Below are 27,703 nucleotides of genomic sequence, written 5' to 3'. Positions count from 1 at the left end.
TCACCATGTACTGAGGCTTTGAACCATGCACTCCTTAGTCAGTGTATGTTGCTGGTAGAGTTGATGACCTGAGAAAGGCTTAAGACAAAGAAGTAGTCGCCAGCACTCAAGGAATCACCTTTTCACATGATTTTATTTACCTCAGATGGACAGAAGCAACGGACGCGTTTCGACCCTTCGGTATTCGTCAGCGTTGTCTGAAAAGGAGATTCCTTGACTGCTGGCAACTACTTCTTTGCCTTATGCTATTTTGAGCCGTGCACCAAAAAGCCTTCATATAACTTGGAGTGTTCCGGGCTTTCTGCTCTGTTGCAGATATTCTTCTTTACTGAGAAAGGCTTACACTACAATTTGCTAATTTATTTGGCTGTTGTATAAATTCTGATAAAAATTCTCACCTCAAAAACTAAACTTATATATTTTCTATCCAGTTTTTAGTCATCCGGCACCTCATCAAATCAGGTGTGCACCTCACTAATTTTGCCTCTGGAATCCTATAAAATGTATCAACAACAAGCAATGTGATATAATGTCGAGTTGTACAGTATGCGTACAACTCGATACATTTTCTAAAACTGCAATGCTCCAAAAGCTGTAATGGCCTTTCTCTTTTCTGTCACCTCCCTTACAGACGGCATTCACCATGTCATGGCCCTGTGCACCCTGCGTGTTGCCATCATCACCGACGACATGCTCACGAACAGCATAACGGTCCGTCTGGAAAATATGTCCCAGGAACGTTTCCTGTCCCCTCTGCTGTCCCTCTTCATGGACGGGGTGGCTGCTGTCCTCTCCATCGGACGCAACGGCGTGTTTGTCTTCAATGTCCAGAATGACACGCACGTCGAGGGAAGCATCCTCAACGTCACCTTCTCTGCCCTGCAGCCGCCTCGGACGACGCCCCCCAACGAGCTGCGAGGGCAGGGGTTCGGAGTCGGCAGCTACCCTGACCATTTCTTCCCCTCCGAAGCCCTCCAAGAGCAGATATATCTGAATCGCACGCTGCTCGCACATTTGTCCACCCAGAGCGTGCTGCCTTTCGACGATAACATCTGCCTCAGAGAGCCTTGTGAGAATTATATGAAGTGTGTGTCGGTGCTGAGGTTTGACAGCACGGCGCCGTTTGTGGCGTCCGACACCATGCTGTTCAGGCCCATTCATCCGGTGGCTGGGTTGAGATGTCGCTGCCCGGCAGGCTTCACTGGAGATTACTGCGAGACAGAGATCGACCTGTGCTACTCCTCGCCCTGTAAGAACCAGGGGAAGTGTCGCAGCAGTGAGGGAGGCTACACCTGCGAATGTCTGGAGAACTTCACCGGTGAGTGGGTGCAGTTTTTGTTTGACATCCTCATCTTATCTGCTCACACTCTGGAACTTGTGATTTTTGCAAGTCGACTCGACTCGGTAAAAAGTTGAGTTGAAGTCGACTTTATCGTTTGATGACGTCATCACATCACACACGACCCCCCAATTATTTTGGGGGGTCCCCAGATGATTAACTTAATGTGAAACATTGTTTTCTCACTCAACTGTAAACAAACCAACATAAAGTTTAAGTGTATAGAGGGTATCTTCACATTTCTAAAGTGCCAATTTAAGGACTTTTTAATTCCTCTAAAATGACAAATTAAACATTTTCCAAATTGTCAAATATATAGAGGCAGAAATTGTGAAAATAGACGATCTAAATGTGGATTGCTATTTTCACAATAGAACGTTTTTTTTTTCAACTTCGACTTTCGACTTTCTCTGGTGAGAGTCGACTTGGGTAATGAAGTCGACTGAGTCGACTTGTCGACTTTTTCGTTAATGCCCTAGTGTTTCACATGCATTAATCGTCAAAAACAAAGGGAAAGACAAACGTTACCAACAAAGAAAGAATCAACGACAGATAAACCAGCAGGCACATGGAGTAGATAGTTATGTTCACTCCTATCTTGCACCTAACTCTGTATTCTCCCAAGCTATTGCCTAAGGAAGGAGTCTTTAAAGTTTAAATCTGTTAGAACTTCATTCGTTTTGATGTAGTTCTGAACAACTACTGTCCGTGAACACTCAGAGCTGTCACATACTCATTTCATGCATCGTTTCTATCTGCTACTCAGTGTTTCTGTTTCCAGCCATATTAAAGGCTAGGCCTTGAGCCAAAGGTATATTCCCACTGACAGGGCCATTAGCTGCTAATCAAACCCTGGCCTTCTGGCCTTTGAACACTTGCCTTGCTCCAGGATACCCAAGTCATAATAGAAGGTGCTGAAGGTTGGACTGACAGTCATGTTCTCAGGTTTCTCAAAAAGAAAGATCCTGAACCGGAGATGATCCATCTCACAGTCATTTAGGTCCTTATCAGGCACCAGAGTTTGGAATTCTGGGCTGTGGAAATCATGGCTAATCTCTTTATCCAGAAATTGTTTGCGTAATTTGTGCAACTAGATATACAGTATACTGTATACAGGAACGATTGTTTACGGGAATGTAAGAGCTATAAAGTACTATAGGATGTAAAAAGCAAAATTACATTGTATGATAATTGTTTCTGCTGGCCAAATTAACACCATAATTCTTGTTTAATTAGGCTAAATAATTTCACTCATAGGCCTATGGCCATGATGGATTTACCATACGTTGCTGTATGGTCAATTGGCCGCATAACCTAATCTTAAGAGAAATTAACAGATTGAAACTGTACCTTTTCCTATGCAAACTTCTAATAAAGTCTTCAATCAATCAATCAATCAAAGGTGGATTGTTGTATATTCAATTGCATAATACTATAGGCCAGATTTTGTGAGTTCAAGTTCTCTTGTTAGAACCCAAAGCTGTTGTGGGAACCACCAAGTGAGTCAGAAGTAGGGCAGTGGGGACACCCTGGTAGTTGACCAGTGCACTTACCATGTAATTACTGGTCTGTTTGAACATGTGATGCATGCATGCAGTCCCACCTCTCTGCCTCTGCTTTCCTGTTGAATGGAGGGGGGGGGTGAATCAGTCAGTAGTAGTGACATCATCACTGCAAAATCCATCCTGCGACCATGTTCAGGCCTGACAATGAGTCGCAGGGTCTCCAGTGGGACAAGAGCTGTTCTAAAGACCACCATGGACGGGCAGAGGAGACGTCATTGTGCTTCTGTCAGTATGAAACAAGCTGCTCCGTTCCAAACTTTGAACAACGATCGGTTCGGGTCAACGAACAATAAAACCCACCACAACCATCCCTGTTTTGACATACTGGTTGGGGTGGGTGGGGGGATAGGGATACAGACCCCCCACCCTCTGTTCCTCCTCCTTAGCTGATTCAGACAAGCTTGCGGGGCATGTAGTAATGGGATTGAACTTGTGAGAAGCGAGAAAAAATGTCTGTCATCGTCTTTCCCGGAGGTGGGCGGAGCAATCCATCAGTCTCAGAGGAAGTTTGACGCTTCAAAAAGATGACTGATAAAGCAACGTTTAAGCACGTTTGGAGCACTGCCAGGGAAAGCACATTTTTGTGGTATGGATGTGGATTAAAGAGGAGTGATAATGATGAATAACACGATGATTATTACTTCAGTAAAAGACCTGTTTGGAATGTTACTATCAACACGGCTACGTTTATTAGATCGATAAGAAAAAGACAACCACAATCACTTACACCAAGGGTCTTCAACATGGGGTCCGGGACCCCTAGGTGGTCCTCAGAGTTACTACAGGGGGTCCTTGTGTGATAGAAGCTTCTTTTTTTTCCATGGCGTTGTGAGCTTGTAGATCGGCTATTTTCGGCAAAGAAGTTTGTGTTGAGGGGAAAAAGAGCAGACTAAGTACAGAGTGAAAGGTCAAGTTTATTAAGTATTGACGATTCAAGTTAAACACAAATTGACATGAATCCAAAATAAAATTGATGATTGTGCCGTCAAACGATGAAACTATGTGGTATCTTTGGGTTGTGGGGGATCCCTGCTTCATCTCTCTCTTGGCCTGAAAACGTTGAAGACCCGTGACTTAAGGTGGTTGCACACTGCTGCGTTTTTCGGGCCGAATATCGGAGTGAATTTCGGAACACGCAAATAAAAAAATCAACCTCACTTTATGTCAGTCACGTTTGCACACTGCTGCCCGTTTCGCGCACCACTCAGTCCCTTGCTCTCTCTATCTCTCTCTCTCTCCTTGCCCTGAAAAACGCATTTCGCAACGAAAAACGCAGCAGTGTGCAACCAGCTTTAGACCTTGTGTTCTCTCATGTCTAGGAGAGCACTGCGAGGTGAACTCCCGCTCTGGACGCTGCATCCCTGGCGTGTGTAAAAACGGTGCCAGGTGTGTGGACCTGCTGGTGGGGGGGTTCATGTGCCAGTGTCCCCCAGGAGAATACCAGAAACCCTACTGTGAGATGACCACCCGCAGCTTCCCGGGGCAGTCCTTTGTCACCTTCAGAGGGCTCCGGCAAAGGTTTCACTTCACCGTTTCCTTCAGGTAAAGACTAAATGCAGAGCATAATAGTACCATACGTGTTACGGCTGCTTCATGGGGGAAGGGCAGCCTTAAAGCAAGTCGCTTCTTCAAAACCATGTGACTTCCATAGGGAATTAATTGGACGCTGCTTTACCCCCTCCCCTGCCTTCCCCCAGGTAAAGCATAGGTAACGTGCTTTTCATGTGTATCTGAGGCCTTAAAGGTTCAAGTTTTTTCGTGCTATGCTATGCAGTGTTCAGTTAGAGCCAGACCGGTATTTGACCTCAGCATCTGCAATTATTCAGCCGTTTTTTTCCTGTTTTTAACCATTTTCAACAATTTGTTATTGTAAAGCACAGGTTAACCCAGCAAGCACGTCAGGACCTGGACCAATCAGTGACGTCTCGATTGGGGCCAGATCACAGCCCATATGGGGATGACCTTGACGTCATTACCAGGACGTCATATGGACTTTTTTGGTTGACATGATTGTTGTTATTGTTTGTAATGTTAGTTGAAATATGAGCATATAAGGTTATATTCTGGGACATCTCTAACTAGTTATGATATTTTCTGGCCTAGAATATCACCTGATTTCAACCAACATAAATCCTGTCAAACAAAAAAGTCCATATGACTTCCCGGTAATGACGTCAACAATGTCAAATGTACATATGGGGTGAATTCTCATTCTGTTCACAACCAAGGCTGCTTTTACGGCATCCCCATTTTGAGGCATGTCATTATAGGTAAAAAGTTATAAAAAACGTATAAAATTCCAAAAAACAATCTCACAACTCCTTTAACGCTGAGCATTTTGAGCTTGGCTATTTTTGAATATATTGGAAAAGGTGGTTAAATAAAATAATATCAGTTCATGAGTATACATTTTTTAATCTGTCCAAAAAGTTATTTGTGTTTATTTTTAATTAGTTTTGCTTATGAGTTAAATGACAAAACTTTAATAGAATCTAAGTTTCGGATTGTAGACACTAGGCCTCGTGTTCACATTATGGAAGGGTGTAGCGTTAAATTGCTCTTTAATTTGAGTCCTCCTGAGGAATTATGTGCCTGACGACATTGCAGGTGGACTGCTGTTCAATTAAAGTGCTATGTGAGAATATAAGGCATTTTCCTTTTGGTATTATTGTACGCGGTACACCTGGAACGGGTAAACGATTGAGAGACATCTACTGTATTCACGCCCAAATGATAGCCATCACATCTGAAACATCACAATGTAATGTGGCTGATACAGTCACTGATAGCTTTTGTTATAAACAGGAATGCGGTTTCCATCGCAACACCGATAAACAGCCGCTACGCAGTAATTGCGCCTTTGTCTGGTGAGCCAGACGTGTCGAGGCAGATCGACTGCCACTGTGTGTGTGTGTGTGTGTGTGTGTGTGTGTGTGCGCGCGCCGTGCATGTGTGTACATGCGTGTGCAGGGGTGTCACACCCAATTCTGGGCCCTGGGTTCAAGGATTCACTGCAGGCCGGGCCCCCCATGAATGTTCTTCATAGGGGGAGGGGGTTTGACCCATTTAGACTGGGAACGCATTATTACAGCGAGCTTGTAGATCTGATATATTTTTTTTAATGGTGAAAATTTCAAATCCTTCTAAGGTTTTTGAAAATGTCTATGTCAGTGGTGTTCAAACATTTTCATGTGAAGGAACCCCAAAATGATATGTATTTGGCCACAGACTCCCATCTCAAAATATTTTGTTCCAGGGAACCCCCAGAAGCGACAATATTCAAAGATTTCCAAACATTTTCACGACTTTTCAAAAATAGCAGTTCTACAAGCTCGCAACGGGTAAATGAGCTTGTATATCTGCTATTTTTCAACAGCTAAAGTATAAAATAATTAAGGCCCCTCCCTCCACCTTGGGCCCTAGTAACTCAGTCCCACTCCCCCCCCCCCCTTGTGACACCCTATGTGTGTACATGCGTGCGTGTATGTTTGTGTGAGTGAGAGTAAACCCTTCGTTCATCAAACAACTGCTGACTCAGGAAGGAAACTGGTCCTCTCAGGCACCTGACCACCCACAGGATACTCCTATCAACCCCCTGCTGGGGGGCAGAAGCAGCCACAACAATTTCCCCTTTGGGTTTTATCTTCTCATGTGGAGTCATTTCACTTTACCCACTTCTCTATTGTGTACGACCAGTGTTTCTCATCCTTTTTTCTGCATGGGCACACTTTTCATGTCCCAAGAATCCATGGGCACACCAACATAATACAGGGGTGTAAATATCGTTACTGTCGGGAAGAAACCTTGTATCTCCAAGTTTCACATTTGTACGTTTCTTCGCAAAGTAAAGCCCTGCTTCATCATACAAGGCTGTCGCACATCAGTAGTGAAAACAGCAGATCTACAAGCACACAACGCCTCGCACCGCGAGGCGTTGTGTGCTTGTAGATCGGCTGTTTTCACTAGTTTAAAACATTTTTAAAATGATAAATACAATAATGGCTTTCAAGCAGTTTCAAGGGGCACACTTGACCCTTCTCAGGGGCACACCAAAGGTCCCCAGGCACAGTGGTTGAGAAACACTGCTGTAGACCACTTCTGAAACCTTTTCAGGTCAAATTCTATTTGGCCGCGGTCTCCCATCTGAACATGATTCGTGCCACACGGACCCCCATACAACATTTTTGTTGTTATAATGTTTAAAATAGCCGATTTGCAAGCTCACAGCGTGATGCTATGTGGCGCGTTGTGAGCTTCTATTGGCGATGTATATAGGGCTAAAGTGGTTAAAATGATGTTGCTGGGGACCCCCTGGAACCCCACCAAAGACCGCTGGTTCTCAAAGTGGGTGCTGTGGATCCCCAGGGGTCCCTGAGGGGGACCCCTTTTATAAATAAAATGGCTCAAAAGTATGTTTATCGGCCCAGGCCGCCGGCGTGGTGGAATGCCAGCCTGACAGTGTGTCATGCGTTTGAATTCCGTTTCCGACGACCTTTGCTGCCTGTCACTCCCCATCTCTCCCCAATCTCCTGTCAGTCTACTGATCTATCAATAAAGGCATAAAACAAAACCAAATTAAAAAAGAAGTATCTTTATTACTGCATTGTGTTGCTAGATACGCAGATGGACTACCTGTGGAAATATAAATCTCGAAGGTTTTTAACAGCGTAGCAGGTCAGTCTGTCTGCTTAACGTCGATCTCACATTCCCTGGAAAAAAAAGGAAAACAGGAAATGATGCGCCCTAGGTGTTTTGCATGGATGGTGGTGGTTTCCTGTGGAGCTGCCCCCATGCCATATGCCATCTGAACTCTTGCCTGTACCGGCCAGTATCACTCAATGCCATGCACTGCTAATTGACGTGGGTTCAAGTCCCAAAGCGCAGTCCCCCAGGTTCTAATTCTGTCCCCTCCACCAGCCTCTGTCTCTCATTTTCCAGATTCCTTTTTCTTCTGATTTCCATTGTTTTCCTTTATCCCATTTTCCATTTTGCTCTCATTTCCTGTCATTAAAATGGTGTACTACCACTGTAAAAAGCACCTCCAGTGATTCACAATGGCAACTACATTGACATAGTAAGAAACTAACAAATCTAAAGGAAGTTTTTAACCGCACAGATTTGGCCACAAAGCGTCTGCTACCGAGCCATCGGGAGCTTGTCGGCAAGAGATGCTTGCCGTCGATAGGGCAAGTGTTTAAAGAAACATGTAATTTACTAATTTTCCATTCGAGTTGATTTGGCGACAGGGTCTGTTGCACCCCCTCACATGTCACATTATGTTAAATCTTAACCTAGTTATAGTATAAAATGGATTCAAGACTTAGGCTTTACTAAAACATAATTAATAATATAAAATCAATTTTATAAGATTTAAGCTGTTGCACTACACAAACAGTGCTACTCTCTACACTCTATACTTGTAATGTCCATTATCTGTTGATTTTACATCACTAATTTGCTCTTTCAAATATTTTAGAGACAGGGGCGACCCGATAGCTTAATAGTTAAGGTGCATCACACATGGGACCATTTGTGGAAAGAGGAAATTCACTCTTGCCACTCTGTGTGCGACCCATTACCTTTCTAACCATTTGCTGTGTGTCATTCCCCTGATCTCTGTCCACCTTTCCTATCTCTCTCACTGCACTCGCTATCGGAATAGTAAGTGCCCTTTAGGGCGAGGTCGCCTTTAGGGCGAGGTTGCTTGCCGCCCTGAGGCGTCTTACTGGTAGTGAGGTTTGAGCTTAAGTGGTGTTGTACTACTAACTGTACAAAGCATCTCCAGTGATTCATAATAGTAAGTTGTCCTCTGCCATCTCCAGGTTTGCTACCAGAGAGAGGAACGCCCTACTGTTGTACAACGGGAGGTTCAACGAGAAACACGACTTCATAGCCATAGAGATCATTGAGGAACAGGTTCAGCTCACCTTCTCAGCAGGTGAGGGAATCATTTTCTTTAATTCCTTTAAATTTTTTAACTTTTGAATGATTTTGAATTAGCGTGGATGAGTTCATCAAGCCACACTTTTTGTTAAAAGGTTAAAGCACTATATTATGATAGTAATCATTGCTATATAGAGTGTTTGTTCAGTAACAGGGGTCTCCCTGTCTCTCCAGCTATTTAATGAACTTAAAATACATTTTCAGGTGGGTTGCAACATGTCAGACAATCAGGAGAGAGTACCCATTTATCAGCTTTGATTTTATAAGTGTTAATTACAGTTACAATTTTGTCTGCTCATTTATTTGTGTCATCACCTCCATTGTCACTAGTTCATCCTGTATCCTAAGTTCTCTCTAAAGCTGTGGTTCTCAACCTGTGGGTCAGGACCCCCAGGAGGGTCCCCAAATTATTTTGGGGGGGGTCCCCAGATGATTAACTTAATGTGCAACATTGTTTTCTCACTCAACAGTAAACAAACCAACATAAAGTTTAAGTGTATAGATGGTTTATGCACGTTTATAAAGTGACAATTTAAAGGAGTAGTTCACCCCCAAAATGACTTTTTTTCTATTGATTACTCATGCCATGGAGAGTAGAGTTCAATAATATTTTTAGTTTTTTGTCGCATTCCTAAGACAAAAATGTGATAACAATAAATTGACCCCCATTCGTTCCGGATGGGGACCCGTTTCGAAACGGGTCCCCATCCGGAATGAATGAGAGTAAATTTACTCGAATCAAATTTTTGTCTTAGGAATGTGACAAAAACCAAAAAATATTATTGAACTCTACTCTCCATGGCATGAGTAATCAATAGAAAAAAAGTCATTTTGGGGGTGAACTACTCCTTGAAGGACTTTTTAATAACTCTAAAATGACAAATTAAACATTGGCCAAATTGTCAAATATTACAGGCAATTGTGAAAATAGCTGATCTACATGCTCACAACACCTTGGAGCGCGAGGCGTGTGTGAAATCTATTATTTTCACAAGTGAACTGTACACAAGTGAACTGTATACAAAATGTAATGCCTCAACTCTTAGTGCTCGTCAGGGTGGGGGGTCCCCAGTTAAAATAGGATTATTTTGGGGTCGCGGCCTGAAATGGTTGAGAACCACTGTGCTAAAGAGCTGGATATAGCAATCATTACTCATTACTCAGAATAAAGGGCTATTTAAAACTTATTTTGATCAAAATGATATCACTTACCCGACCTTTAAATATAGATGGACAAGTTTCATTAGCATGCCATTGTCCACAGTGTTTTCTTCTGAACACAGACAAACTCCTTGTCTGTGGAATGTGGAATCTCGTTAGGGAGTTAAATTATGGTCTACACCAGGGGTCAGAGGTCGTGCAGCACGGCCTCCGATACCTGAGAAAAATGGAGGAAAAACACTGAACCACGGCAGTATTTTACAGTCTGTTGGGTCTGGGAGGGTATTGTAAATAACCATTAACTGACCAGCAAGCACTCAATAACCGTTGTGTTCAATGGATGAGTAACTTTGATATTAAAGAGCCCCTGGGGGGTTTAGCCTGGGTGAACATTCAAGGTTTTGCAAAAACAGAAACATGTTGTGTAGAGCAGTGGTTCTCAACCTGTGGGTCAGGGACCCCCAGGGGGGTCGCCAAATTATTTTGGGGGGTCCCCAGATGATTAACTTAATGTGAAACACAGTTTTATCACTCAGCATGCAAACCAACATAAAGTTTAGGTGTATAGATTTCTAAAGAGACAATTTAAGGACTTTTTAATACCTCTAAAATGACAAATTAAACATTGGCCAAATTGTCAAATATTAGAAGCAGAAATTGTGAAAATAGCCGATCTACATGCTCACAACGACTCGCAACGGCGTTGTGAGCATGAAGATCTGCTATTTTCACAATAGAACCGTGTTATACAAAATGTAACTCTTAGTGCTCATCAGGGTGAAGGGGGTCCCCAGTTAAAATATGATTATTTTGGGGGTCACAGCCTGAAAAGGTTGAGAACCACTGGTGTGTAGAGTGTGTAGAGGCCTGGTGTGCATCACCAAACAACTTTACACTGTCTAAATCTGGGAAGAGTGAAGTTAAAGAAACCAACTGTAATTTATATGGTATGGTGCTCTAACTGAAACACTGTGACTTTGTTTACTGTGATTTAATGGATTAACAATATGTTTTAAATGGTATTGGTAATTTCTTAGTTTATAGTATCTACGTTTACATTTCATAACGGTTACTCCAATCTACCACCTAAACACATTTGAATAGAATATATCCAAAATGTAGACAGATACATTACTGGACTGCACCTCCAAGGGAGGAACCAGCTAACGCGGACACAGTCGATAAAAACTATTTCCCTTTTCCTCTTCCCTCTTTTCAGGAGAGACCAAAACCACAGTCTCACCCTTTGTCCTGGGTGGAGTCAGTGATGGCCGCTGGCACACAGTGCAGCTCCGCTACTACAACAAGGTAAAAACACTTCCTGGATGGGATCTGTTGGTGTTGGCATCACTGAAGAGCAGTGGTGTAAAGTGACTATTAAGTACATGTACAATTTTGAGGAATTTTTTACTTTACTTGAGTATTTCCAATTACTTTTACTAACTCCATTACATTTATTTGAAAAGTTTAGTTATTAGTTACTTTGTAGATTTAACAACTTCAGCCCTATATACATTTTGGCATTATTTTCAAAATATTTGCACACATTTGAAAACTTGAAATGACACACTCATGCATAATGAGTAGTTTATTTTTTTTAACTTTAGAACATTTTGATATCCGGACTTTTACTTGTAAGGAGTATTTCTACATTGCAGTATTGATACTTTTACTTAAGAGTGTGTGTGTGTGTGTGTGTGTGTGTGTGTGTGTGTGTGTGTGTGTGTGTGTGTGTGTGTGTGTGTGTGTGTGTGTGTGCATGCGCGTGCGTGCTCGTGCGTGTGTGTGAGCGAGCATGTGCATACTGTATGTACGTACAGTGAGTAAAGATGGAGAGTGCAGCTCAGCCAATAGTTTCATTGCTTTCATTGCTGGGCCGTTGATCTAATAAGTTCAGTTGCAGAGTATGCACATATGGGCATATAAGCGACCAGTTGACACCCAGCCCCCCATCAAACACACACACACACACACACACACACACACACACACACACACACACACACACACACACACACACACACACACACACACACACACACACACACACACACACACACACACACACACACACACACAGACAGACCATTGATCTGTCATAATTCGGACAATGGTAAGATTAGGATGTCCTGAACAAAGAGATGAGTCCTGGTCCACTCCACCATTCATTAGGGCCAAAGGTCACCAAAGTGGGACAGCTCCACCAGCCTAACCCCCTCCACCTCCTCTTTGACTGACTTCAAGTTCAAGGGTTTGCCAGGGTATTTACTGTTGCTATGGGAACAGACACGCCAGTGCTTGTTTTGGTGACTTGTTGATGCTGCTATAGTGGGATTGTTGCTGTCATTTTGATGAGCAGAAGAGAGAGAGAGCATTTCTGAGATTGCTGTTCTAATTGAGTGCTGCACTCTCATTTCATAAGTACAGTACTTAAGTAAATGTACTTAGTTACTTTACACCACTGGTAAGTGGGTGCATGAATAAACAGGAAAGAGGTATATTTAGTTCACTGAGTTCCCTCTTATAGCTTTTGATGTTAAGTTTTATGGCAGGAGTTTATGATGGATGCCTTCAATTATTGTACCGTGAGAAGTGTTGAATTGTTTGTTTTAAGCCAGAGGCTTAAAACATTTAAGCTAATGTTTACTTTTAAGCTAATGTTGTTTTGTTTAATTAGTCATACATGAGTCTGTGATTTATTGAATACTTTATTAGTGAAAGAAAAAAGTAAACAGCACAATTGTACTGTATAGCAGTGTTCTTGCAACACCTTATCGTTAGTGCAACTGCAATCTCCATATTTCATCTTTTTATTTTTCATAAATCTTTCATAAATCGTGATATAATATCTAATCTTTTGAAGAACTTCTGACTAAATAATCAAACACATTGGATTCAGTGGAACAAGGGTTCTTTTCTCCATTTCCTGTAAAGGAACAGATTTGGACATGACGATATTCAGACTATTCTTGATCGTTTGTCACGGTGACCCTTTTTTTTATGCATCCACTTATCCTGTTGAAAATGAACTTTGATCACCCTTTGTGTGTGCTTTTTTTTTGTTTCCTGAAGGGGTAGTGAGCACTGTCTCCCCCTCCCCCCACCACAGGGAGACAGAAAAAAAAAAAGCTGTCGGACCGTCCCCCATGCTGCTTCATTATCTGGGGGGACAATGAGTAGCTTGGGGTCCTGCAGCCTCCACTGCAGCACTCACACATTGACGTCACCCTCTTAAGTTCAGCATGCCGTCGTTGTCGGGTGGAAACCTTGTATGTCCAAAACCTTCCTTTTTTGTTATTGTTTTAAAAACGATTTAAAATTGTGAAAACAGCCGATCTACAAGCACACAACGCCTCGCATGACAAGGCGTTGTGTGCTTGTACATCTGCTATTTTCACTACTTTTGTGCGACAGTCTTGTATGATGAAGCAGGGCTTTACTTTTTGAAAAAACATACATATTTGAATCTTGGAGATACAAGGTTTCTGCCTGACAGTGACGATATACAGTGCAATCCTCGTGTTCATTTAAATATCACAGTTGTGTAGAGTGCACTTGTTGAGATTTCATTTTCTTCTTCATAGAGAGAATTCAGAAACATCTTTCATCATAGTGTTCCGAGTTATGGTATTCAAGGCGGAAGAATTTCCGGAGCTGCTTAATGTCATTTACCGTTTTCTTTCTTTTTCTTTTTGGAGCTGTGTGGAACACAAGCTCCCTATACGTGGCCGTGTGTGTGGGTCTGTCTGTCTGTCTGTCTGTCTGTCTCCGTGTCTGTCTGTCTGTCTGTCTGTCTGTAGCCTGCAGTAACCTTTTCTGACCACACATGTTAAGGGAGGGGCGCTGTTGCACACACACACACACACACACACACACACACACACACACACACACACAGCTCCACTTCGAACAGAGGTTCGATTTTTACAATGTTGCCGATTTTTCCTTTTTCACATTCATTTGGGCATTGTTTCAATCGACTGGACCTTTTTACTGTAGCACTCAGACGCAGGAAGATGGAAAACAATTTGATTTATGAAGCTGTTTGTTTGGAATGTAGGAAGGACTCATCTCCTTTCATCACTGCATTCTAGGCTGTGACCTGTTGTTTCCTTCATTCTTCTCACATGACACTGACACTGATATGTACAACCAATAGTTTTTAAAGGTAGGACAATAGACAAAGGAAAACTTCAGATATTTACATACTAGTCTTTATAGACAACATGTATATTGTATAGTAATTATATTGAAATGACTTTAAATCATACTTAACCATAACTTCATTCGTGTCCATTCTCTCTCCCATTAGAGAGGCAATTTCAGTGATATCCAAACTACAATAAAGACGGTCCAACCTGCTGCACCGTCTACTTCAGATCACTTTATTTACATTGTCAACCTGTAGGTGTCCCAGGCTAGCAGACACGAGGGTCTACATTCTTCTCAAAAGAAGAGTAGGGACCACCTCCAATCAATGCAGACATGCTAGTTATATTGTATTAACATGAATGTTGCCAAATAATAGCATTCCAGCTGTCACCAGTGAAATGGTGACAGCTTGCTCATTGCCCTGGTCAAGTTTCATCCAATTAATCTAGTCGGGATGGCATCTGCAGAATGAGCTTGTCGGCTATTGTGTCAATTTTCCCCGATGACACATTTGCAGCCCCCAAGTCAGACTGACCGTCGGAACAACAGAAGAGTAATCTCTCCCAGGAATGTTGTTTTGCCCTCCAAGCCTAGCCAGGGTTGGCTGTCCTGAATGCTATGTACTGTAGTCAGCAGGGAGTTGAAAGGTCTCATCTCACTCATTTCAAAGGGCAGCGGGTGTTGCGTTGTTTAGTCTCCTCAAGCAACATGACCTCATGTCAGTGGCTGTCCTCTCAGCATTGGCTATACCACTGACAATGATCGTTGTAGCAGCCATTGTAATCAATACAGCTAACTGACAGGCACTATGGGCCTACAAGATAGAGGACTGCTGAACTTGAATTCTATGGTGTAGGCTTGCAAGAAAAGCTATTAAATATTTGAATGGTGTATATGCTTCTTGAAAGATTTCAAAATTACTACAGACTTTATCCTCAATGTTCCTAACCTAAAGACTTAATTCAGTATTATTCCATGTCATGATGGCTTTTGTGCCAGCAATCCTTTTCAAAACCCTTTTTTTGGAATAAGACTATTCAATTCTATACCTACGTATGTTAGTTCTTTTTAATTGAAAGGAATGTACAGCAATTATTTTATGCAAAGACATGACAGTTTAATCAAACCTAAATACAATCCTACTGTCAAAGCAAGATCTTGATTACAACTCATACCGTACATATGAAGAGGGGCCTGTTTCTTCTGTTTTGTGGGGGCTTGGAGGGTTTATTGAGAGAGAGAGTTATTTGTATTACTATACTCGGTAAAATAGCAGCTTTTCTACTAAATACAAAATTAAGTATAACTCTTTTCCAAAATAAGATTTTCTATTTATGAAAACGAAAACTAGAAACAAAGTGGACAAAACCAAAAAACTAAAACTGGCTCCAACACAATCTGCAAGCTGCTACGTGTTGTGAGCTTGTGATCGGCTATTTTCTGTGTGCGACACCAGCATTCTTATACGTTTAACTCAAGCTTTAGGGATAGGGTTAAATATGGCACAGAAAGAGTAAACATTTAATTGAGAACATTTCCACCTTAAACCTTTTATGTCCCCACAAGTAGAGTAATACAAACAAACGTGTGTGTGTGTGTGTGTGTGTGTGTGTGTGTGTGTGTGTGTGTGTGTGTGTGTGTGTGTGTGTGTGTGTGTGTGTGTGTGTGTGTGTGTGTGTGTGTGTGTGTGTGTGTGTGTGTGTGCGTGCGTGCGTGCGTGCGTGCGTGCGTGCGTGCGTGCGTGCGTGCGTGCGTGCGTGCGTGCGTGCGTGCGTGCGTGCGTGCGTGCGTGCGTGCGTGCGTGCGTGCGTGCGTGCGTGCGTGCGTGCGTGCGTGCGTGCGTGCGTGCGTGCGTGCGTGCGTGCGTGCGTGCGTGCGTGCGTGCGTGCGTGCGTGCGTGCGTGCGTGCGTGCGTCTTTGTATATGAGTTAGGCTAATCTTTGCTCAAATATCTTAGAGGACTACTCATGTTACGACCACCAATTATTCTCCATCATGTTCATCGTCATTTGTCCATCATTGTTTGAAAATCTACACCACAGAATAAACGTAGAGAGAGTACTGTAGGCTATAATTCGTCTCTCAGCCATCGAGAACAAAGTTACATACCCTGACTGAAGGACTTTCACTTGGCCATAGTCATGACCGTAATGTATAGCTTTGAGACACCTCTCCTGTTCTGTCACTCTGTTCTGGACAATAGGCTAGCATGTAAGATTATGTCCTGAGGATATGGTAGCAAAGATGCTTGTTGATGTTAGGTGTATAGAGACTGCTAGGTTTACACAGATCTGTGGAGATGTGACAGGACGCCACTGGAGTTAACACAAGGCACTAGTCATGCAAGGATACTGCATTACAGACCTGGAGGTACGGCACATGTCAATGAAAGGAAAGGGTCTCTGTAGCAGTGATTCAATACTGGTGCACTGGAGTGATAGAAGCTGTTGTTCCATGTTCCATACAGAAACATACCGCAGTAGTAGGAATCCTATAGTAATCGTACACTAAATATTGCAACGACTTCTTCAACTTGTCATCTCGTCACCTCTTCAACTGAATAGAATAGATACAATTATTATTACTATTAAAGTACCTAATATGCTATATTTTATACACCACTATTATAGATTATCATAATATACAATTCTTGTAACCTCTTATTTCAGGACAATTATTATTATTATGGCTCTGGATTAAGAGCATCTGCTAAATGCCTAAATTGTAATTGTAGTTTGTTCTGATGGTTTTGATCATATTCATATTTCTGGCTATGTTGACACAGACACGATAAAGACACTGGTCATATTTTTCACCCAGAATACCAATTTTCCACTTCAGAAGTTCAGGGGTAAACAACGTCTCTGGATTACTGTGCTTTATGTCATAACTCATAATCCATTGTGAACCCAAATGACATAGACGGTTGTACAGTAAAGTGATTAGTAGAGAACAGCTGTTTCCTTTGTCTCACTTGTCCATTGAGGAGAATGCAGCCTAGTTCTGTTTTGTAGCATTTAAATTGTTCTGCTCTTTCTCGCAATCTTCACAATTGTCCTTACATCATTTGACTGAATGCTTACTGATGCAGCCAGCAGCACATACATACATACATATATACATACAGTACATACATTATGTTGACCACACCACCCCATATATTTGATGTTATATTGTGTTATCTTTCTTGTTCACTGATAGTTGACAGTAAAGATTATGATCGAAGATAATAAAAGTCTCATGTACTTTATATTTATGGAATGGAAGTTGCTGATAACATAATAAAGCATCAAGTGGAGCACTCTCCGAGCAGATTCGTGGCTCTAGTGCAGTGTTTCAGGGACAGTTCAACACACATCCCACTGTCTTGGTGCTGAGCCAAACTGCAAGAACAGTGAAATCATTAGAAAGGAGGGCTCACAACTCCCTGCTGTAGATCTTAGATGCAACGTTTTGACCCTTAACCAGAAGAAGATCCGTGTAGTTCAAAAGTATCTAATAAAGTTTGGAGCATTACAGAAGTGAGTTGTTGTGAGTAAACATCCCGCTTTCCCCCACAAATTACGAAAAACGTTTCACTATTTTTGAAATTGTGATTCAGTGCTCAATTTGTACATTGTCCCAGGGAGACCCCACATTTCTGTTTTGGGTTTCGAGCTGAAAAAGTTTGGAAACCCTGCTTCTTTAGTGGTTGGAGACACCATCACTAGTTTGATCCTCACAACAGATGATATCATGTGTGCCGCCAGCAGCCATGGGTGCTGTCATGACGTCCTTATAGAAGACAGACACCGAACTGAACCTCCACCTGCCTCCTTATTGTTGCCCTGGAGAAGGGAGTGTCACATAAAACCTTAAAATGGAAAAGACATAACATGGAGCTCCAGTGTTTACTATCTGTCTGCCCACCACAGTCTCGCTTCTCTTAATCCAATTAGACATCAATGTGAAAGGATCTCCGATTCACAGAGAGCGATTAATAGGCTCTTCACACTGCCACTCTGCTATCTGCGCCCAAACAAACGTCGCCTTATGCTGCTTTATATTATTATGCAGCTGTGTCCCAGCGCCGTAATAAACCGGTCGGCGCAACCTGGACTTTGATTGCTCCAGAAGCCTTTTAGTGTTTTGAAATCACTTTCAACCTGGCGTCCCTATTTTTGGCATGTCATTATAGGTGAAAATGTTAAATAAAAATAAAATACTAAGAGAGTCAAACATTGTCTTAAAAACGAAAGGAATATTATTCAAGATCACAGCACGTCATATTGTGACACGTTGGGAGCTTGTAGATCGGCTGCTTTTGCTATTTGTCACATGAGAATGTATTTAGGGATTAAGTGGTTAAAAGGGAACCTGTTTGGGATGTCATGGCAGGTCAGTGGGATGCCATTGTACTACAGAGTATAATTTATGCTTAACTTGAGTCATCATGGATTGAAGAGCAGATCATGAACTTTGGGTTCATGTCAACGCCACTGTCTTTCATCTTTCTTGTCCTTGCTGTTGTGAAGCAGAGATTGAACATGTTGAAATCATGTCTGCCGGCTATTCTTTATTTTGGGTGAGATGACATGGAAAGTTAACCACTTAGATCTACTTAGTATACTTATACAAGGATCCTTGTCTCACTCCTTTTTCACTCTACACACAGAGGGCCCTATTTTCGTCGCTGCCTTAACTCTTATCCCTTAACTACTTTACCTTTTCTTAATCTTTTGAAAAACATTTTAAAATACTTAAAACAGAAATTCTACAAGCTCACAACATGTCGATGCAGATCGGATATTTGAAGTATTTTAAAATGTTTTTCAAAATAGTAAAAAAAAGGCAAAGAACAAGAAGTTTAGGGATATGGTAAGGCACAGACGAAAATAGGGCCCCAAATCTCTTCACAGAATATAGATCTGCAAGATCACGACACATCGAAGCGCTGGGAGTTCATTATCTTCTCTCAGAATGTTCATTCAGGGTCGCTGGGACTCAAGTGGTTAAATGCCTTGCTCAAGAGATGTGGGTAATGAGAGCTGCACTGTAAGGATCGCCTGTCAGGTTCAAAAAACGAATGACAATAAAAGAGGAACTTGAACTTGCATTCTTTTTTCTGTGGGACTGGCTCTCTAAGCACAAGGCTGCTGTGCCTCTCAGTCCATGTCTCAGTAATGGAGCTCATTAAAACTCTTGGGATGTAAACATCTACTTCATTTTCTCTCCCTGAACACTGTTATGGTCCTCCTCCTAACGCACATCCTCCTAACGCACATTGGCCTTCTTCTTTCCAGCCCAACATCGGTCGCCTCGGCACCCCCCACGGGCCCTCGGGAGACAAGGTGGCGGTTGTCGCCGTTGACGACTGTGACATTGCCATGGCGATTCGCTTTGGTAGCCAGATTGGGAATTACTCTTGTGCGGCCCAGGGTACACAGACTGGACTGAAGAAGTGAGTTGTCTTTACGTGTGCGTGTGCGTGTGTGTGTGCGTGCGAGTGTGCTGGTCCAGAAAATGTATGTACAGTATATATATATATGAATCAATCCACTGTCCTCTCTCCCGCTTTTGTCTTTTTGGTTCCCCTCTCCCTCTATCTCTTTATCTCGCTTTATCTATCTCTCTACCTCTGTCTGTCTCTCTCTCTCTCTCTCATACACACACACACACGCACGCAAGCACGCACGCAGACACGCACACACACACACACACTCTCACACACACACACACACACACACACACACACACACACACACACACACACACACACACACACACACACACACACACACACACACACACACACAAACTCTCTCTCTCCTTTCACTCTGTCTCTTTATATTCCTCTTGATAAGTGTTGTTCATAATACCCTCCTTAAATCCATGAGTCTCTATTCTTATGCAAATCTCCCATACAGTATATGACCTAATTTCTTATTCACATTCAAATGCTCCGCTCTGTTTTGTTCTAACAAAAATACTGTACAAAAGAGGACATTATTTAAATGTATTATGAATACTGGTATGTCAGCAGTGGCCATTCAAACAGGGAGTTTTGTGATCAGACACAAAGAAATACTGATTGCTAGCATAAACTTTCTTCTCAAATGAGAGTATACCCTTCAATACATCTAAAACACCCTACTGTAGGTAGAAAAGTACTGGGCACCCCTATAATTAGTGAACTAATACTTAGTTGACTGGGGTCGGTTCTGTACTTCCTCCACACCAAACCTCTTTGCAGAAAATAGCCAATCTACAAGCTCACAATGCATTGTGTTGCAATGCATTGTGAGCTTTAGACCCGCTGTTTTTGCCGAGGGCCAGCATCGGGTGGTTACTTAAAAGTGTTTTTAAACCCTGCTCTGGTTTTCATCAGGGTCGTCTACTCTTGGCAGCTAACATGGGCCAGCTCACGCACACTTGTGCACACTTGTGCACACGCACAAGTGTGCACAAGTGCCATAGCAGACATGTGGGACTAAAGCGTATGCAAATAAGCAGTCCTTTAAAATGTACAGCACAATATTTAAATGTATGTGTAGGCAATTTGGTAAGAGAGAGCACAGAGATTGCACTATCTCTCTCTCTCTTACAAAGCCATCTACATAAATATATCGTGCTGTAAATGATGCTATTTGTACAGTATCTGAAAAAAGTTAAAGCTATGCTAGATTGTGAGATGTTATGAACATAAATAATGTCCTTAACGCTTAGATTGAATTAGAGGTTTGTCTTCCCGTCCCTCAGGTCATTAGACCTGACTGGGCCGCTGCTGCTTGGTGGTGTTCCCAACCTACCAGAGGATTTCCCAGTTACCAACCGAGACTTTGTGGGCTGCATGAAGGACCTGACCATTGACAGCCAGCCTGTGGACATGGCTAGCTTCATTGCTAACAATGGCACCGCTGCAGGTATGATACACATCATTGTCTGAACCACATTAACACTGGTATACTAGAAATGTTTTTTTTTTCTTCTTTATTCCCCTTCAAATAGCAAAAATTCACAGAGACAAGCAATTTGTTGTATGACAATGTACTATATAGGGATGAAGTGGTTCTTTTAAAAACTGTAACACTATAAAAAACCGAAGTAGTTTATATTCATGGTTGGGAGGCAGTTGACTGATTGTTTTCCATTTCCATTGCACTTAGGTTGTACAGCAAAGAAGGACTACTGCTCTAATGTCGTGTGTCAAAATGGAGGAATGTGTGTCAATAAATGGGGTACCCACGCTTGTGATTGTCCACTGGGCTTCGGGGGCAAGAACTGTGAACAAGGTAAAATAAATGTGTATGTGCGTGTGTGTGCGTGTGTGTCTGTGTGCGCGTGAGTGCCTGCCTGCCTGCCTGCCTGCTTACGCACTTGCGTGTGTGCGGGTGAGTGCTTTTGTGTGCGAGCCTGCCTGCCTGCCAAAATAGTTTTAGGTATAATGTGCATCACGTGTTCGTGCACGTGTGTGCATGTCATTGTATTTCACCATGTGCGTTTGTCAGACAAATACAGAATTCCAGTAATTCCCCATGAAGCCAAGCTTTAAGGAAACAGACAGTAAACGCTGATGGGGTCAAGTTTCCTGCCAATGAAACCCTCACATTCCTACATTCCACAATAATGCACTGACCTTAACCAGGAGTCCACAGGTTGTCCACTACTACAGTGGTCCTCAACCTTTTCAGGCCGCCACCCCCAACATAATCATATTTTAACTGAGTTGAGGCATTACATTTTGTTTAACACAGTTCTATTGTGAAAATAGCAGATACAGTATACATGCTCACAACGCCTCGCGTTGAGAGCCGTTGTGAGCATGTTTGTAGATCGGCTTTTTTCACAATTTCTGTCTCCAATATTTGACAATTTGGCCAATGTTTAATTTGTCATTTTAGAGGTATTAAAAAGGCCTTAATGTGCAGATACCCTCTATACACTTAAACATTATGTTGGTTTGTTAACTGTTGAGAGAGAAATGTTAATGTTGCACGTTAAGTTAATCATCTGGGGACCCCCCCAAAATAATTTGTTGACCCTTGACCCACAGGTTGAGAACCACTGCACTATACTAGACAATGCTGCACTGTAAAAAATATTGTTGATGTCATTCCTCTACATATTGTCGCTGATCGCTACCCTTGAAACTGGCCTCCCAAGTCAATTACTGTATGCTCCACAACATTTCCACCACTCTGTTGTGGTTAAATCTATCAGAGAGAACAAAATCAGATTAGAAGTAGCTCTACATTTTCCAAGAGCTTAGTTTAGCTTAACTCCATGTTATTGATGAAGGCCAAATCATCTGCTACGTTTCAGCCACAACCCATGATCAGTATGGGTTTTTAACAGATGCCGAGCTATTGATGTGAACTTTACTACATGTATGCACATCTCTTTGGTATTATATTCTTATGTGAAGCAATGTAGAGCCTTACCAGTCATTCATAACTTTTTAACTTTTTTATGATTCATAGGCTATACCGTACAGGAGGAAACATATGACATTTTATTTAGTGCTCAAATTCTGTATCGATACTAAAATTCTGCTTCTGGGGGTCCCTGGAATTAAATATTTTGAGATGGGGTTCCGTGGTCAAATACATTTCATTTTGGGGGTCCTTGAAATGAAAAGGTTTGGGCACCACTGACAAAGAAACATGCGTTTTTCAAAAACCTTAGAAGGACTTATAGAAGACATTTATAGAATCGGGTAAAACATATTCAAAGATTTGCACAAATGTATCTACAAGCTCACAGAGCTGCACCAGGTCTGAAAGGGTCATACATGCTCTCTTGTGTCTCAACCCTTCCCTCCTGCACAGTCATGCCTTCCCCCCAGCACTTCGATGGCCATGCTCTGGTGTGGTGGCAGGAGCCGGACGTCACCATAGCCATCCCCTGGTACCTGGGTCTGATGTTCAGAACCCGGCAGACGTCCGGGACTCTCCTGCAGGCTAATGCTGGTGACTTCTCCAGGATACACCTGCTGGTGAGCATTGTACTTACTGTCAGTACAGCGGAGGCTTGGACAGTGTTCAAGCTGTCCCACTCTTTCATTGCCTTGAAATCTTTCCATCTGGAAAATGTCTAATAATGGAATGTTAAAAGTATCAAGAGAATAGAACAAAAGGCAACATATTACGTCTGTGTTATAGCTACAGTATGTCAGGAGTATATGCTAAGCTAATGAAGACCTTCTGCTGACAGCGTTTTTCTTCCTATTTCCCACCGTTAGTTTCGTGGTATAGGAAGATTAAACAGCTGGAAAACATTAAGAAATACCAGACGTGCTTTAGCAGCTCATTGGCTTTAGTAGTCCTTGCAAAAGACAATGCACTGGGGAAATATGAAAACATCTCTCTTTTTCTCTGTCACGTTCTCTCTCCATTTCTATCTGTTGCTGTCTGCCTCCCTCTATACATCCTTTCCCTCTTTCCCTCTCATCTTTTTCTACCACTAATCTCATTTCCTCCCCTGACAATGACTTACTTCCATGTTGTTGTTTATCCAGCTGAGCAGCAGACACCTGCGTTTCCAGGTCTTCCTTGGGGTGAAGCGTGTGGCCCTGCTGGACTTCACCCAGGTGTGCATAGGGCTGCAACTATCAATTATCTTCTCAGCGATTATTCTATTGATATATTTTTTAATGAATCGAATAATCAAACGTACTCCCGTAGGTGCGTGTCAACGATGGAGAATGGCACCATGTGCTGGTGGAGCTCAAGAGCATCAAAGATGGAAAGGACATCAAATATGTGGCACGGGTGTCGCTGGACTATGGCATGTTCCAGGTACTGTTTGTTGGCTATGTTGCTATTTTCAGAGCGCATTCTGAACATGAATTGACTTTGTCTTTTAGTTCTACCGGATCTCTTCTCCACCAGTCCCTCCTTAACATTTTAGTCTAGTTTTAATTTGTTGGCGAAATTGGCAATATATTCATTCGTAGTTTTAGTCATCATAGTGTCGTTTTTTTTATTTTGTTTATATTAACACACCGGGTGCCCAGGATAGTATTTTCTTTCACTCAGGGCAGAAATCTAACAATCCGGCCTCATTGCTTTTGTAACGGCCGGTAGAGAAGGCCTCGTTTAAAACATGAAGGTTTAAAAATTTGATTAGAAGAACAAATGCACTTTTGTGCAGCAGCGTAACACTGCTGTGGATGAGGGAGACAGGACTTCCCGGTCATGTGAAACCTGTTGCATTTCGGGAAATGGAGTGTTTTTCTTCACCGCGTTAGCCTTGTACAGTAGCTACAGATTAATATAGTTTACTGTACAACGCGTTAGCACGTCGTGGACCTCCTATGAGTTACGTTTTCGTCATAGTTTTAGTTGGCGGAATCAACACTGATTCATATAAAATCATGTAGTTGAAGGCCACAAGTGGACTAACTCCAGTCATACCAGAGGCCATTCAGCGGGCCATGCTTCTTCACCGCCTGCAGATACTGCTGGGTGGAAGCGCTGGACCCAAGCTGGACCCAAGCTGGAAGGCCCAGGCTCCTGCAGGCTGTTGGGATTGAACTCCAGCATGGTAGCCTGCTTGCTGATGCATGTTGTTGATCTGTTGCTGCCGGTTCGGTTGCATATGGCTACAGTATATTGCTGTTGACCCTTCGTCGAGCTGTTGTACCTCTGCTGTCGCTGACAGAACGTCGGCTTCGGAATAGGAGTTTGGTACTCCTGGGTTGTAGTTTGGAGCGTGAGCCCAATTCCCAGCAGTATTCCCCCAAAAGCACTAAAAGCGCTAGGGCCAGTACTGTATAATGTATATGAAAATACAAGTATCATTGTACATCACGTCCTGGATTAAAACACTGTGTGTTGTCTGTGTGTTCTCCAGAGGTCAGTGGAGATAGGGAATGAGCTGCCCGGGCTGAGGCTGAGGAGTCTCTTCGTAGGAGGTCTGATGAAGAAGGATGGCTCTGTGATCAACGGTCTGAAGGGCTGTATGCAGGTGAGGCTCACAACTAGGGCTGGGCCATACTGTATGAATTCAAATCAATATCATGATTTCTTCAAACTTTTGCCTCATTTACGATTTTTAAAAACAGCCACCGTTGTACAAAAAAACTATAATATAATTGGTACATTACAAGATAACCGAGGCTTTGAAATCTGGTAGCATCACAAACTACAGGATAATCGTTCAAGATTCTCTGAGATAATCTAAAAAGCTTCCCTGGCTTAACGGTCCAGGCACATACAGCATAAACTCTGATGCATGACTCTGTGTCATTAATGTATTGTCCGCATGAGGCTGAACATTTTATATTGTTCCTTCTATTCGTTTCCATCCTGCGTTTAGGGAGTGCGAATGGGCGAGACTTCCACGAAGCTGGCCAATGTCAACATGAACCAGGGACAGAAGATCAGAGTAGAAGAAGGCTGTGAGGTTCCCAACACCTGCAGCTCCAGTGTGTGTCCCCTGCACAGCCGCTGCTCTGACAACTGGGGCTCTCATTCTTGTGTTTGTGACCCTGGTGAGTCTTTGGACTACTTATGTTACTTTGAGGTGTAAAATTATCCCAAAGAAAGTGAAAATAGCGGCACTTAAAACAATAACACTTTGAAAGTTTTTTCACCTTTAGGAGTGCTGCTATTTCTATTTTCTTTGGTGGTTTTTAGCACTGACTGTAGCTGAGCAACCAAAGAGCCAAAGAGGCAATCAGACGAGGCACACCTGCTCCATATACTACTGTGATGTGATTCCACAAATGTTGGAATTTCAGCAGAGTGGTGCTCTATGGCAAGTTTTGTAAAGAACAACAGAGGGCTAATCCATTGAACAATTGACAGTTTTATCCTTTTACAATGCATTTGACTTGCTTTGTGCGCACACAGTAAGTTGATTTGTATGTTGTGAAGGACACCTCCAAGCCGCCATTTAGGTATTATCTCAAATTCCCCCAAAAGATTATATTAAATGAGACTGCAAAGACCACAGTATACTAAACTGTATTGCCAAACATGTATTCACTATATCTTGCTGTTTGAGCAGTAAGCCTTATTTAGAATTTAGCCATTGAGCAGATGCTCTTATCCAGAGCGACTTACAAGTGTGAGATCGGAATAAGCAGAGTATGCAAACAACAAGGTAAATAGGCACATATACTGTAATAGTGCAGAGTGAACAATGTATACTGTAGTGCCTCAAAGATACTAGAATACCTCATAAACAATGAACCTACACACTTGTGCTAAGCATCTGATAGGCATGTGTATGCATGTAACGTTCTCCTCCATTTTCCCAGGGCACTTTGGCAGGGACTGCGTGGATGCATGTCTCCTCAACCCCTGTCAGCATGTGTCCTCCTGTGTCCGCCAGCCCAGCTCTCCTCAAGGTTACAGCTGCCAATGTGGTGCCAGCTACTATGGAGAATACTGCCAGCAAAAGTCAGTTAAATTTAATTTTTTAAGTATTAAAGCAGCACTATTTATTTTGGGGTATGAGTGGCCACTTTGGACACAAATAGCATGGCAGCCAACATCTTTCACTTCATTACCCCGAGTTTACCCCGACACTGGATGGCACTGTTCGCTAGCTTATGGATCACCAATTATTGCCGGGATAACCAGAAGGTCACCTGACACGTTGATGATTGGAACAAAAACAGGTTTCACTTTTGTTTTGGGAAAAAAAGGAAAAAGCCTTAAGCGCCTTACAGACAGGGTGCCGTATTTCACAAAGATGACCACAATCCAGCTCTTGCCGCCCGCAAGCGCGTGCACAAACGAGCACATGCGCGAGAATTTCACAGAACCGCGCCCAGCCGCCCGCCTCTCCGCTCCTCAACTTTTCTGCGCGTCCCAAATAATCGCCCGCCTCTCATCGAAAACGAATTACTAGGGCGTGTCAGCCGCGTCCTGTCTGAAAGGTGCTTTATAGTGTTGGTCTATGGGACGAGTGGTGGAAACAAGGTGGACGCGTAAACGGATATATTAAAAACTATGTTAGCAGTTTGTGCATTTATCGCATTTTATTCTCAAGTAAATTTACAAATATGCAGAATTCTCTCCATCCTCCCATCCACTGTTTAGGACAGTGGGCAGTCGAGCTACTGAACAGCGCCTGGGTTTCAGCTCTACCTATTGTGTTTACACTTTACACATGCATTGAACTGCTTTCTAGCAGGTGGCATTCCCGTGGAAAGCATCACCCTGGTGCAGTGGTGGAAAAAGTACTCACATTTCTTACTTAAGTAAAAGTATCAATACTGCAGTGTAGAAATACTCTGTTGTAAGTATAAGTCCGGAATTCAAAATGTACTTGAGTACAAGGTATTGGTTTCAAAATACCGATGCAACACGTTGTGAGCTTGTAGATCGGCTATTTTCAAATAGCCTACGTATAACATAGGGCTAAAGTGCATTAATGTATGTTTTATAATATAATCATTTATATATGCAAAGTAAAGTTTTTAAATAATTGTAGTGGAATAAATGTACAATATTTGGATCTGAGATGTAGTGGAGTAGAAGTAAAAGTATTGGAAATTGGAAATACTCAAGTAAAGTAAAAATACCTCAAAATTGTACTTAAGTACAGTACA

General features: G+C 42.4%; 1 protein-coding gene across 1 annotated transcript in view; it reads left to right on the top strand.

Moving 5' to 3' along the window:
* LOC308294427 (cadherin EGF LAG seven-pass G-type receptor 1-like) overlaps positions 1-27,703 on the top strand; it is a gene marked incomplete at both ends in the record, with an annotated part of 76,989 nt that overhangs the window by 15,229 nt on the left and 34,057 nt on the right. The window contains 13 exons of the mRNA XM_080737160.1: positions 632-1,318; positions 4,224-4,446; positions 8,727-8,842; positions 11,228-11,316; positions 19,443-19,600; positions 20,899-21,062; positions 21,306-21,431; positions 22,968-23,134; positions 23,657-23,728; positions 23,823-23,936; positions 24,994-25,107; positions 25,459-25,633; positions 26,405-26,546. Coding sequence (XP_080593286.1) covers positions 632-1,318; positions 4,224-4,446; positions 8,727-8,842; positions 11,228-11,316; positions 19,443-19,600; positions 20,899-21,062; positions 21,306-21,431; positions 22,968-23,134; positions 23,657-23,728; positions 23,823-23,936; positions 24,994-25,107; positions 25,459-25,633; positions 26,405-26,546 — 2,347 coding nt within the window. The remainder of the gene's footprint in view (positions 1-631; positions 1,319-4,223; positions 4,447-8,726; positions 8,843-11,227; positions 11,317-19,442; positions 19,601-20,898; positions 21,063-21,305; positions 21,432-22,967; positions 23,135-23,656; positions 23,729-23,822; positions 23,937-24,993; positions 25,108-25,458; positions 25,634-26,404; positions 26,547-27,703) is intronic.

This window comes from Nannobrachium achirus (assembly GCF_963921795.1).
Source record: "Nannobrachium achirus genome assembly, chromosome: 11".
NCBI classification, from domain to species: Eukaryota; Metazoa; Chordata; class Actinopteri; order Myctophiformes; family Myctophidae; genus Nannobrachium; species Nannobrachium achirus.
This window is presented reverse-complemented; position numbering and strand designations above follow the sequence as displayed.